Source organism: Sesamum indicum, linkage group LG3, assembly GCF_026168435.1.
Source record: "Sesamum indicum cultivar Baizhima isolate 11 linkage group LG3, ASM2616843v1, whole genome shotgun sequence".
NCBI lineage: Eukaryota > Viridiplantae > Streptophyta > Magnoliopsida > Lamiales > Pedaliaceae > Sesamum > Sesamum indicum.
The window spans coordinates 30782463-30796334 of NC_142659.1; the positions used below are offsets into that span (position 1 = coordinate 30782463).

At 37.0% G+C, this 13872-nt stretch overlaps 2 protein-coding genes across 3 annotated transcripts; one reads left to right on the forward strand and one right to left on the reverse strand.

The window, feature by feature from the left end:
- Positions 1-227: 227 nt before the first annotated feature.
- SWI3C (SWITCH/sucrose nonfermenting 3C) lies at positions 228-7376 on the reverse strand. 2 transcript variants are annotated; one of them, XM_020692533.2, is made up of 8 exons: positions 7126-7376; positions 5974-6549; positions 4827-5362; positions 3224-3575; positions 3065-3138; positions 2308-2440; positions 2075-2238; positions 228-1080 (listed from the first exon to the last, which is right to left on the reverse strand). In XM_020692533.2, exons 1-8 carry the CDS (start codon positions 7142-7144, stop codon positions 622-624), a joined length of 2313 nt encoding a protein of 770 aa, XP_020548192.1. In that variant the 5' UTR covers positions 7145-7376; the 3' UTR covers positions 228-621. The 2 variants fall into 2 exon arrangements, with proteins under 2 accessions (XP_020548192.1, XP_011074832.1); XM_011076530.3 differs by having other exon boundaries at positions 5974-6552.
- Positions 7377-11424: 4048 nt separating this feature from the next.
- On the forward strand, positions 11425-12815 carry LOC105159455 (NAC domain-containing protein 2). Its single transcript, XM_011076531.3, has 3 exons — positions 11425-11685; positions 11777-12054; positions 12133-12815. Exons 1-3 carry the CDS (start codon positions 11523-11525, stop codon positions 12556-12558), a joined length of 867 nt encoding a protein of 288 aa, XP_011074833.2. The 5' UTR covers positions 11425-11522; the 3' UTR covers positions 12559-12815.
- The last annotated feature ends 1057 nt before the right edge of the window (positions 12816-13872 follow it).

Genomic DNA, 13872 nt, shown 5'->3' on the forward strand with positions numbered 1-13872 from the left:
CAATTATGAGAACGTATGAAATTATCACTTAGTATAACTTGCCTGCCATTCATTTACTCAAAAGTCAAGCATTGACTTTGCAGTTCACATCAACTTCTTACGTAATCTCGGGAAAATCCAGCAATCTAAATGTGCTCAAGTTGCCATCAGAATGAAGAAAGAGCTTAAAGACATGCTAGTTAGTGCAAGATTTTCCACGCCAAAGGATATACCGAAAGATTAAGACATCTTCAAAGCCCATCAGATGCAATTAAATTGATTCCTGTCTCCTGCATTTTTTCATTATCTGTACAGCTCAATAGTACATTCCTAAAATCCCACTTTTTGCCTTGTCTGATTAGTAATGGTCACAATAAAATTAGCAGAACGTCTTAACATTGAAGAAAGCCGCCTTAAGCAACCAAGCAATTGATCCATTCTCTGCAGAGGAAGTCAGGTCTGCACATCCAAGCTGCATCAGGTCACCCTAGTTAACCCACCACCATACCAAGCATGCATGTCAAAATAAAACCAATGATTCAAGGAGATGTCATCATCCCTTCACTTTTGACTCTTTCCATACAGTACACCAAAGCTCAACAAGTTGATCCAAGCAAATTCAAATGTTGGATTGTGCTTTGATTAACCTAAACCAGATTTAGTCCCAGATACGGGTCTGAGCATCGGATGACCAAGAGAAGGCTGGGAATTTGATGTAGGGCTATACATAGTATTAGAGGCTGACGAGGATGGATGTATTGCTGAAAGGGGCAACCTTGGACCAAGACCATACATTCCCTGTTGTTGCATCAGTGACATGTGAGGATGAACGGGTTGGTTATTGCCATACCCAGAAGCAAACGTCTGTGGAGAGCCTGAAACTTGCTGCCTGCTATTCCCTGGAGTATTATTTACAATAGCATTACCAACACCTGGTAGGCCCATTGGTCGAGACACTCCAGCGGATACAAACTGTGCCGACATCATGAGAGCCCGCTCAGAAGCAATCCTTTGTCTTGCCCTTTCCATCTGTTCACATTCTCTCATCAACAAGGTCTCAACTTCTGCAAACTGCTTCAGCTTCAGCTCTAACCTCTTCAACTGAAAGAAGAGTGGACAATGAACAAAATTTGTTAAGACATTAAATTGCATCTTCAAACTTTAATACTCATAATACGATAATTTTTTTGCTTTATGAGCAGAATACACCTTAAACAGGATAATACTACAAGATCAGGGTATTAGGTACCTCCATGCAATTTACCCACATTATCACATATGAGGTGAAGAAATGTGATGGTAACACAAATAGAATACTATGCAGCTCATCCTTAGCTAACTTCAGACCATTTATAGAATTTAAGCATTTAAGATCTTAACCCAATAATGGTAAAAGAGAAGCCAAAAGAATTTAAATTATTGGTGCAGAGAGAATAAAGCAATCTAAAAAATGTTATTGATGTTGTTGTAGCAGAAGGTAAGATGATAGGAGGGCTTCCGGGGGATAGTGGCCATCAATTGCTCAACCTATGCTAGTCTTTATGTTTTAAGCAAGTGGAAGCAGAAATGAGGGCGTGGGGTTTGGACTTGGTATTGCAGTCAAGTGACCGAGCTGTTAATTTGCACATCTTAGGTTCTAATGTACAAAAGAGAAATAAAGCAGCAAATGCTACAACACTGGTACCATGATAGAAGCAAAAGATAGAGGAGAAGGCAATGAAGCAAGACAAAGCTGTTTCTTTTTACTGTTTAGATTCCAAAATGACCCAGCAACAAAATATTTCCAATTTCCAGCTAGAGTTTGAACTCAGTTATCCCAGCTAACAATCAAAGAAAATAATATTCCCAACTACAGTGCTTAGCTTTCGTAATAGAATGTCACCATTTCCTGTTTAAACACTCTTGCATGTACCACTACACAAGAAATTTCCATCCCATGTATTAGCATCCACAGAATCCATGAGGAAGAAGGATTAATAATTATTAAAAAAATATAGTTTATAAGACTGCACCACATACACACAACTCAGCCAAAAATTCTCACGAAGATGCACCCAAAAGATTCTATTCAGCCTATGGATGACAATGATAGTACCTGATGATTTATTATATTAGCAGACAACCGCTGGATTTCACGCTCTTCATGATCAGCAAAAAGCTTTGCCTTCATGGCTGCAGCAACAAGTCCATCTTTGGCAGCAGCATTCACTTTCTCAGCTGATAATGGAACACCTTCAGCATCATGTTGGCTCCAAGGACCTTCAGTGAATGCCACTCAACCATGTTAAAAGAAGGAATCACAAGAATGTGACTAAATCTACGCTATACCTTTTCTACTAGAATTTGTCATCTCTGCATTAGGATTCCCTTCCTTGTCACTATCCTTAGATAATGAAGCCAAGGATGCATGGGCACAGGCAGCAGCCACTCTTGGCCCCAGTGCGGAAGCAAGAAAAGCTACCTGTAAAGAACAGCAGGTGGACTTTAATAATATGTGTGGATACAAGTAGTATGAGAACTCAAGAGCTTCAGAATGAAAGAGAGAGAAAGAGGAGCTCCAGTCTGAAGTGTGAACAGTAACATCCAGCTGTATTATTTCCAAAAAACAATTCTAGGCAGAATCTTACACATTTACAAAAGGAAAGTATCACATGAAAAACTTGGAATGTTCTGATAAAGCAAGTGAAAGCTTTCATTTTCTCACCCTGCATGCTGACCTCAACTGTGCCACAGGAGGTGGCGAAGAAAGCAAAGGAACATATGCATGAGGAACCGCACAAAATATACCTACCTCTTTCCTTTTAGGGTTGTTTAGCAAAAACGTAAGTTGAATTAACCGAGGACCCTTCAAACCCCAAGCAGGCAAAGAAATAAAACTGAAAAATGTTTAGCCAGGGAAGGGGAAGAAGTGGAGGAAATAATCCCCAATCTCTTTTAAAGCATAAGTGATTCAGTAAACAGACAAGAATGGCTAGAAATGCCGTGCAGGACAAAGAGGAATACTACCCCCTCATGCAGCTAGAAAGAGAGAAACTGGCTGTGGAGAAACAGAAAAAATAGCTTCACTGCAAAGGAGAAACAATACCAGATGCATAACTGGATTTCCAGAATTTAAGAAAGGAAATTTGCTTTCTGAATCATCCCCTTGCAAATTGAGTCCTGCATCACAATGAAATGCCAACGTAAATTCATCGAACTTTCTCAATATTCAGAAAAATGAAAGGATCTGGATAATAAGATCAACCATTTGAATTTGGCTCTGATCTTTCATGATTTTCATGGCTCCACCAATCCGACGAACCAGATGTGCTTGGAACATCAATTTTGTCCAATGGAACACCATCCAGAGGAAGACGGACAAAATGAAGGATGCACTGTGCTTTTGACTTTGAGCCAACATGCTCTGCAATTTTGTTCCAGTTTTCATTGTACAGCTGCATTCCCTCGAGCAGCAGTAACGTTTCCTGGTCACTCCAACTATCACCATCCACATCTCCATAATCTTTCATGGAATTGTCCTTCATAAAATCCAGGCTAGAATGACCAGCAACAAATCCTCCCTCATTAAAGCAATCCAAACACAATCGCACATCAATCTGTGAGAGTTAAGGGTTAGCCATATACAGCATTATCTATTGGTGTTTCATGGCCCCAAAGCTATGAAGATTTGGTTGTGCCCATCATGTATGAGTCAACAGTCATCACCTCAAAGCAATAAAAGCTCACATGTCGGTACAAAGTCATTTGGCTGCAATGACAGGAGAGGAAATATACCCTACTTCCAGAAATCAGAATAAATGATTAACAGAACCTAAAGGAAATTAAATGCAAGTTTTTCTTGCGGAAGTCCCAGAAACTGCTCAGAGAGAGATATTTATAGATTCAAGTACAAGCTATGTGCCAGGCTAGGCTAAAGTCATGAATAGCTTTGGCTGCTACATGCTATCTAGTTGTCATTCATGTGACCACGTAATTAATGAATATTACACATAGTTGTCATGTTCTATGCACCGCTCATCCATAAAATGCAACTTCATAGCTTGGAAATACATTGTGGCATAAATACTTAACCCTGCAGCAAAAACTGTTGGCAGTTTGAGTTCAAGGAAAGCATCCTAGCATGTAATATGTCAATCATGTCGAGTGCATATTACCCCAGAAAACATATAAAGTTACTATTACAGAAAACAGGAGTTCATTGTTGTGCCAGAGATCGTGAACAACAGTATGGCAGTATATTATTGGAGTTACATTGTATCCTGAGTTTTCTTTGGCTTTTGAAATAAATAAAATTCCAAGTATTCGAATTCTGAATAGTGCTGAAAAAGGCTGATGATTGACAGAACTTGAGCAATATCTTAAACATGGTAACTTCCCACGACATCGGTTGACTGATTTATAGCTTTCAAAGTTACCCTGCCAATAATTCCTTGCAGGTTCGGAGCTGTGGGAATACATACGCCTATGTAATATTCTTATCACCTTTACAAAATCCACAAGCAGTTATTCCCATTGACAGCAAAAGCTAACCATCCTGGATATGATCTCATGGCATAAATCCAGGAACGAAAAAGAAAAAGTTTTAATTTTCAAATGTGACTTTAAGGTATTTGGTTTTAAAAGCAATAGGATGTATGACATAATTTCTGGATAGATAGATTACAGCATGCCGAGCAACGGAATGTAAGCACCAGCAATAAGGAATGACAGAAAAATAGATGACGAAATGAGGACAAAATTTAAAAGAATTCTCATAAACATGATGAATTAAATGCCAAGAGCTAAGACACAGACATTGATAAAAGTTAATAAAGAAAAGAGCTAAAACTCTAAACTACAGAGGTTACCTCTTTCTGTGATTGATAGTACACAGTAGGGATAGATCGGGAACAACAATTGCATCGATGCTCAGATAACTGCTCTCTGATAGTACTATCAAAGTCAGAGTCCTGGTCACGCTGACATGCAAGTTCTGGATAAACATCGGCTGCCTTGAGCCTACATTTTGGCTTATCAAACTTGATTAAGCTATCAATAGATTTCAAAGCAGCGGAAGGCACATGAAGTTCACTATTTGAGTCCTCACACAAGTACGTCCCGTCCTTCTGAGGCTCAAGCTTAAGTGGAGTTGCACAATAGTTGATAATCCCCCAGTGATCCAGAAACCTCACAATTCGAGTTAAATCATCAATGTCAATACCTGCTACTAGCCCCTGACAGTCGGCAACTGATAAGTGCTTTTCTGGGTTCTCCATATACTTCGCAACAAAAAAATTCCGACACTCCATGTATTTTTCAGGAGTATGTTCTGCAGACTTCCCAGAGAAGAAGTGTGGCACCACTTGCCTCTCCAATCTATGCACTGAATTTGGAGAGAACCAGTCTGTTTAGAAAAGAAAGAAAGTCAAAACCAAGAAGCCAATAAGGTACAGTTCCCGTTTCAGAAAACCTAGCATAATGCAAGAATACGAGATGTCCACATAAAGCATAACAATAGAATCAAAAAGACCAAGTAGCAGCTAGAGAAAGAATAACAAGTCAAATACATAAGCTCCAGATCTTCCATCTGCATAATACATCTAAATTGGCACTTTTGGACATATGTGATAGAATTTGCAACCAACTGAAAGATACATAGTAAACTAACTTTCCACAAAACAGTACAAACTTGCATAATTATGTAATGGAATAAACACACAATAACAGGCTACACTAATCGCTATACATGCAATAGTAGGAATTTCAAACAATGGAAAATTTGGTATCACATAATGTTTAAGATATAGCATCATAAAAAGCATCATTTGAAGGACCCATGTCCTATCAACTAAAAGAGATCTCCAGCACTTCTCTGTTTCAGATTTCAGAAAGATGTGCACGTTATTTCTTACGTTGCTTCAATTGCCAAAACTATAAATAGCACATCTATTAACTTAGTTTCCAATAACAATAATAGAAGAAAAAAAATGGCTCAAAATAGGTAGCTGGAGTCACCTGAATGTACTGGGACAACATGAACACGGCCTGCACTCCCAAGCCTTTTAGTAACACCATGGCCTGCAATTATCCTGGGTGGCGTGATGACATATGACCCACCCCCGCTGCCGCTTGCAGTCTCCTCAGTGGGAACTCCTAAAAGAGCTGGACTATCACGCGGCACAGCAGAAAGCGCCTGCAGCTGCCCATAAGAAATGTTCTCCAACACTGCCACCCCACCTTGCCCCTCACCTCTGCTATCCCCATTTCGTGCAGCCCTCTCAGCTTCCACAATTTGAAAGACTGATGAGTGAGGCCTATTAACCTCCCTCCTAATTGCAATTGGAAACTCACAAATTTTTACTCCACCACCAACCAACTTTTCACTCTCTCTCTCTCCCATTATCTGGTTCGTCCTATCCATGCTATGATTGGGGTGACCATCTTCAGCTTCCAGGTGGGTTTGTGGCGGGTCCAGATCGGGGTCGTCATCATCCTCATTGTCCTCGAATATGTCATCATTCTCATGTTCTTTCAGCTTAGATTTGCGCGCAGCTGACTGATCTCTTTTCCGCTTCCTCCACCTTGCTCTTGCTTCTTAACAAGAGGGAAAAGAGAGGGAAAAGTCAACAAACACACCAAAAATGTAGCCTTTAAAGGTTAGCTTCACAAATAAAACTAGGGCTGAAAACAAAAGTTCCTTTTAACAAAAATATTACTGTAATCTCAGTGTATCCCGTGCAACTAAAGGGAATTCAAAGTTTGAAAATTTTGAAACATAAATCGTGTCGCAGGCTATGTCAGCAATAGTTTTGTGAGCTACATCTGTTATACATAAAAACCTATTTCGATGCCAAATTTAACAAATGGCCCCATACATTCCCCCCAATAACAACAAAAATCAAAGAAGTCGAGCTTCAATTTCACAAACGGGCACCTTCCGCAAACTTTCTACATATTACAATCAAAGCCCTCAAATTCAATTTCACAAAGGGGTTGCGTCCACATATAACGTATCAAGGTTTAGCACAATTCCACCAAACCGTTGAGCAATTAACGCATAAAAAGACCAGGATTCGTCAAACTCGATTCGTCTATTAACAAATCAGCAGTAGGCATGCGCATATGCGGGTAAAGAAAAATTAGAATTAGGGGTTTAGAGAGAGTTACCTGAGGAGGAAGCTGGCATTGCTCAAGGGGAAATTTGAGAGAGATTTATGGAGGGTTTGAGGTTTAAGGGAAGGGGGAGAGATTTGTGGGGTCTCTGTGATTGGTGAGGTGGAGAGTTGAGATTGTGGTGCGTGAAGTGTGTGTGTGGTGTGTGAGAGAGAAAGAGAGAAGAGAATGAGAGGATTTGTAGTGTTTTTCTCTCTCTAGAAACTGTAGTGTGCTTTGGGGGGTGGAGCAGCTTCTATTTTGGGGGAAATGTTGTTTTTTTTTTTTAATTAATTATTGTTACAGCTGGTGGACAATCAATCAAATTTATTGGGGTAGATCAGAATTTCCTCTTTGGACCCTCAGCTTTCTGTTTATTCTCATTTACCACCTCCCTCCCTCCTCACTTCTCTCCTTTCTTCTTCCATTTTTTTGGGAGTTTATCACTTCATCTGTATATAAAATAAAGTAATATTGACCCAATATTTAAATAGTTTTATAACATAAAATGTAACTTTTTGTTATATTATATTCTTTCAAAATTAATATATATATATATAATATGTTAGACAGTTAAAATTTAGAGAGATAAAACATATTAGAGAGACATACAAAAGAAAAAAAAAAGTTCTTATTTATTTATATATATATATATTGTATATATTTTACATCCCGTAACCTTAATAATATAATATTATATATAAAGAAATATGAGTTTTCGTTCTCTTTTTTCTTGCGGAACTTTATTAATTATTAATATTAAATTTTACATTCATAATTAATCAATTGGTTACTAAAACTGATAAAGAATCATCATAATAAAAGAATACTGGATTTTGAGTCATTATACTAATGACATAAAAATAATTTGAATTATTTTATATAATATTTATAAAATAAATTTAGTTATTAAGTACTTATCTTATAACTTAAAGAGTTCCCATTCTATCAATTTAACCACAAGTTATGGATTGCCATTCCATCAAGCATGAAGCAGCAGGCCTTCTTACACTTCATGATTGGTCCATTTTTATTTAATCCAGGAGTCTTAATGGGCCGACTACTTTTGAGATGCTTAAGCCAGCCCAACCAGAAAAATCCTGAGCCGGCTAGTTTCTATGAATAATGTGGGTAGTTTCTATACTCTAAAATTCTGGGAGTAAAAACGGAATGCTCACAGCATATTTTTCAAAAAAACCACACATCAATTCCTCTTCAAAAAAAGCAACACCACATCAACATGCCCCATAATTGAGGTAGGTTGAGAATAGTGTTGAACAAATATATTGAAAAAAACTCAATGTTTTTATTATAAGTTTATTAGGGATTTTTACAGTATGATTTTATTTTTTTTAATTGCATTGACGTTGGCAGTTTTATAAAATAATTTTTTGAAATTGCCACTTTTAAAACCAAAATTAAAGGTGCGGTTTGGCGATTTTAATATTTATAACGAAAATAAGAGATTGACACTAACAAAAATCAATAAATGAAACAAGTGTTTATATGTAGCAAAAAAGAAAAACCAACATTATGCACCATAGACCACCAACACTTTCCACAACTTTAAGTAGATTAAAATAAAAGAACATATATATTAATCCAATAAGGAAACACTTAGTCCAATAAAGATCAATGATTGATTTTAGAGAGAACAATGATAAAATACAGAAAAACAGAACAAAGAAAGCGGTAAGAGAGAAAAAAGAGAGGGGAGGGGGGGGGGAAGAAAAATAATTGAAAAATTAAGGCAATCATTAAGTGGGCTCAAAGAATTAAATATTAAGTCCAAATATAAATTTTACAAAAATAAAAATTTGTAACGTGGATCTTTGATACCATATGAATTTAGAAATTATATAATTCGAATATAAATTCTTTTAAAAATTTAATTATTTTATCGAATTAATATATATATAATTTAAAAAATTAATTATATATTTTGCGGTGTGGTGCAGTTTTTGACAATTGTTTTAAAGTTTTAAATTAGAACCAAATTAATAGTGCGATACAATTTTATTTTAAATTTAAAATTATAATTTAAAAAATAAATCATAAAAAATAATTTGATTCGGTATGATTGGAATAGTTTTATGTGGTATTAAAACTTTTCAATCACCCTTAAAGTTCATCCATTTTTTACTTCACTTAGAGGGGGGAACTAATAAAGTTCATTATTCCAAAAGAAAAAAAAAAAAGCAAAAACATAAACAAATAGAATGTTCATAATATATTTCACAAGCTCCACACATCTACTTTACATATAGATTTTATTAATTATTTTCTCTAAAGGAACAAAAATATATGAATTTGTAGAAAAAAATTAATTCTCTAATTTTTTATATTATACGCTTTATAAACTTAATTCTCGAAGAAAAGTTAAAAACGAGCACACCATATGCTTAGGGTATGTTGATGTTCATATATTAAAAAACGCTCTAATATTTTGCATTATAAACTTTATTAGTTTATTTTAACTAATAAGAATAAAAAAAAAAAATTGAAAACTTTGTAGTAAAAAATACATTTTCTTTTTCACTCTATTGGATCAGCACTACTCCCAACACACCACGTTGTTAGGGCAATGTTGATGTATTTGATAAAGAAGAACACAACATCCGTTGATAATTTGTTGTGTTGAAAATGAATTGAACCAAACAAAAATGATAAGTCATTTTCAGGGGACACCATTTCCCAAGCACATTATTGGCTTTTATTGAGATGCGATCCTCAACCCATTCATATATGTGCATGATGCATCCATCCTTTAACCAAGTTCAAAGCCACCGGGTAAAAGAGGACACCATTATTCCTTCAAACTCCTTTGATATCTTTATATTGCAATACTTCTTATTACTATGTATGTACGTACGCGAAATGTTTTGTTTAGTATTTTTATTTCTTCTTATTAAAACATCAAAAAATTCTTATTAAAATCAAATTCGGTTTAATATTCATCACATCAATCATATATATACTTATTATGTGACTAGTTATTTTTTCTTAAATTGTATATCAATCATATAATATGTATCTTATACTTACTATATGATTGATTCAAAGCAAAATAAATTTTATTTGAAATAAAAATTTTCATATACTAAAGTACCAACTGAATTCGTCCTAATGGTTGAGAATTGATAGTGATATAGGTGCAGTATCATATGAAAATCCTAATCTTGGACCCCATCCCTGTTGATGTGATTGCGACACATGACATCCTTGTAATAAGAGAGATCATGTGCATGCAAGTTGATGGTGGGAATTGTTGATCTTAGTCCTACTGACTGCACGCGTGATTAGAACAATGTCCATTTGTTGTTGTGGTGTCAGCTCCATTAATTTCTAGGAAACTAGACAAGAAACGTCGGTATTATCATATTTCAAGACCACCTCTTAAATGCTTACTGGTTTATCTACGGATAATATTATATGCGTTGATATTGTGATTTCATGACAGAAAATATACATACTAAAATATAATATTCAGATGAGATATGATTAGGAGTCGTGGCTACATTCACTGACGATTCATCTTTCTCTTTATCTTATGTTGCATATTTCCATATCTTTAAAGTTGAGATTCAACCTATAAATATATATTTATGAATTTACATTAGTAAACAAATGATAAGAATCTCTCAAGTTTGCCAAACTTGAGAATCAAACTGAAGAAACATAAAGCTGTGGGTGTGAGTGTGAGGAATTGAGCGTGGAGCCGCCCGCATGCAATTTGTTGGTTTCTTGGTGAGAGTTTTGGCGTTTTTTTAGCAGCGTAAGGTTTCAGTAAAAGACGAGCAAGCTTGACAAAGACGCTTAATTAAGTTCATTTCATGTAGACCAATTTTTGAAGTCACGCGAATCTTGTGAGGTTCTGGTGATGTTTTTGTTTGGACGCTTTGTGCATGGTGTGCTGCATGCCACTGGTCACAACCATCTATAGGGAAGGTTTAATTATATAATTTTTTTATAACATTATTAACACATTCTTAAAAAAATGGTAGTGTCATCGTAATTTGATTGTGTAAACAACGGTTTACAAACTTTCCAACCCGACAGCCATAGTATATTTCATCTCTCAGGACCGGAATCTGAACTCCTGTCCAAATTCCACCGTTTAATTTGCATGACTCACCAACGTGTCAATAACCCTTTACCGATCCAAGTTACACCTCGAGTCAGGTTCAAAACATGTAACGTACGCAATGACATAATACTTGCCTAACGTTCACACTTGACATCTCGCCATGTGTCCCACAAGCCTCTCCACCCATGTAAACCTAAACCCCCCTCCCCCACTCCACTATATATTTTCCTCTTTCCCTTACGCTCTAAGTTTCACAAACCCCATCTCCTCCCACTTCCCTCACTTCACTGTCATCGCTCCATTTTCCTTCCCCCAACTGAAAACTATGGCTCCGGTGGATTTGCAGTTACCTCCGGGATTCCGTTTCCACCCAACCGATGAAGAGCTCGTCACGCATTACCTCTGCCGTAAATGCGCTTCCCTATCAATCGCCGTCCCGATTGTTGCAGAGATTGATCTCTATAAGTACGATCCATGGGACTTGCCGGGTATAATTTAGACCAAAATCCCTTTACGGCCTTTACCCTCTTACTAATATTAAACCAATTGACCTAATTATTGTTGATTAAAATATTGCAGGCTTGGCTTTGTACGGCGAGAAAGAATGGTACTTCTTTTCGCCTCGGGACCGGAAGTACCCGAACGGTTCGAGGCCGAATCGAGCGGCGGGGAAGGGGTATTGGAAAGCAACGGGAGCAGATAAGCCCATCGGCCACCCGAAGCCTGCCGGTATAAAGAAGGCATTGGTGTTCTACCACGGGAAAGCTCCGAAAGGCGAGAAGACTGATTGGATTATGCATGAATACCGCCTCGCTGACGTGGACCGTTCTGCTAACAAGAAGAAGAAGAGCCTTAGGGTGTGTTCAAGTTTATATTCAATGGTCTGAATTTTTATTCTGGTTTTTGATCTAATGGTTGCAGTTTATTCCGTGCAGCTGGATGATTGGGTGCTATGCCGTATATACAATAAGAAGGGCACAGTGGAGAGGCGGCCGGACGTCATTAGCAGAAAGATGACCGCTTCGGCAACGTCGGACGAGGGCACTAAGCCCGTCGGCCTGTTAAAGTCAGTGCCGGAACTGTCCCCCGTGGTGTACGAAGACTTCATGTACCTGGAAGCGTCGGATTCCGCCCCGAGGCTACCCACGGACTCGACCTGCTCGGAGCACGTGCTCTCGCCGGAAGTGGAGAGCGCCGCCAAGAAGATAGTGGAGTGGGAGGGAGCCGCCGCCTTTGATTTCCCGTTTCGTTACATTTATGGCAGTAGCGGCGCCGGAGCGCTGATGGCCTCGCAATTCCAGGAAAGTTACCAGATGGAGCCTATGGCGGAGTTGTTCGCCGACGTGGCTAAGGGTGTTTGAAGTGGGGCCCGAATGCATGGCGGTTTGTCACACGTGGCACAGGAGACTAGGGTCTATGAGCGTGCACGTGCGACTGTTGAGTGCAGCTTAATAACTTCCTGAGCTGATTCATATATAGTGTGTACTAATAAAGGTAGTGATTATTTACAAATATGACAATATCAACTTGTTCTGTTATTAGTCCAGTACAGTTCAATTCAATTTGGTTTTGTAATAATTTTTTGGGTGCACTAATATAGTCACTGGTATTGTACTGATGTTGTCTTTTTTTTTTTTTTTTTATAAGTCTCGGTAAATTAATATTTCTATAATTGCAACATTAGCTTTATTAATAAAAGTTGTATAGTAGGAAACTAAAATATTATTTAAATAAGAATACAATTGTTGTGTGTATGATTGAGCGGTTGCGAATTCATATTCAATGATGTGTTGCTGTTTACCGGAAAATGTGGTGGAGCAGTGGTCCAATAATAAGCAGGTTTACTTTGTCTGGTTGTACTTTGAGAATGTTTGATTGCTTTAAAGGTTGGCACAAAAATTAGGTTTCGGATTTTTCTCTACCTAGCTTTAATACAAAGATGTTGCATGTGCTGCTTCCCACATATTAAGCGAGTAATAATTTTCAAATGAATAATGGGCCATGCTATATTTGGATTAAAATTTTTGAATTCGAAAAAAAATTGATTTTTTTAGATAATTCTGAGTTTGAAACTTATTATAGTGTTATAAAATATAATTCAAAATCAGAATTTGAAATAATTTTTTGAACATATAATTAGCAAACAAGGTCAAATGATTTTATTAACATAAATTTGAAATCCCTTGGTTTTGATTCTTAAAATTTTGCCACATTTAATAGTTTTTAACTGATACAATAAAAATGAGTAATATTTACATCTCCTTCAAAAGTAGAGATAAAGTTGCATGTGTGAAGAGGTATAGAGGATTAAAAGACTGAAGAGTTTATGTTGAATAATATAATGAGTTGAAAGTGGGAAATGGGCAGACGAGGAGGCACTAAAGTTGACGTGGGTACAAATTCATGTCAGGAGATCAAATTTCCACACAAAATCGAAACAATCACTAACAAAGATTTGACATTTATGATGTAACAAATGTGTTGTTTATTTGATGACAGTGTCAATGTTCTGATTAGGCTAGCAATTTAAAAAGATGAAAGGGGTCTTTCAAGTCAAATTGGCATTGGGATTTGCACCCAAAGATGGGCCATCAAACACGGATGTAGGAATGTTATGGTATGGATCCATATTTCGGTCCAGTCCATCCAATTACAACTCTTCCCACTTGTACAAA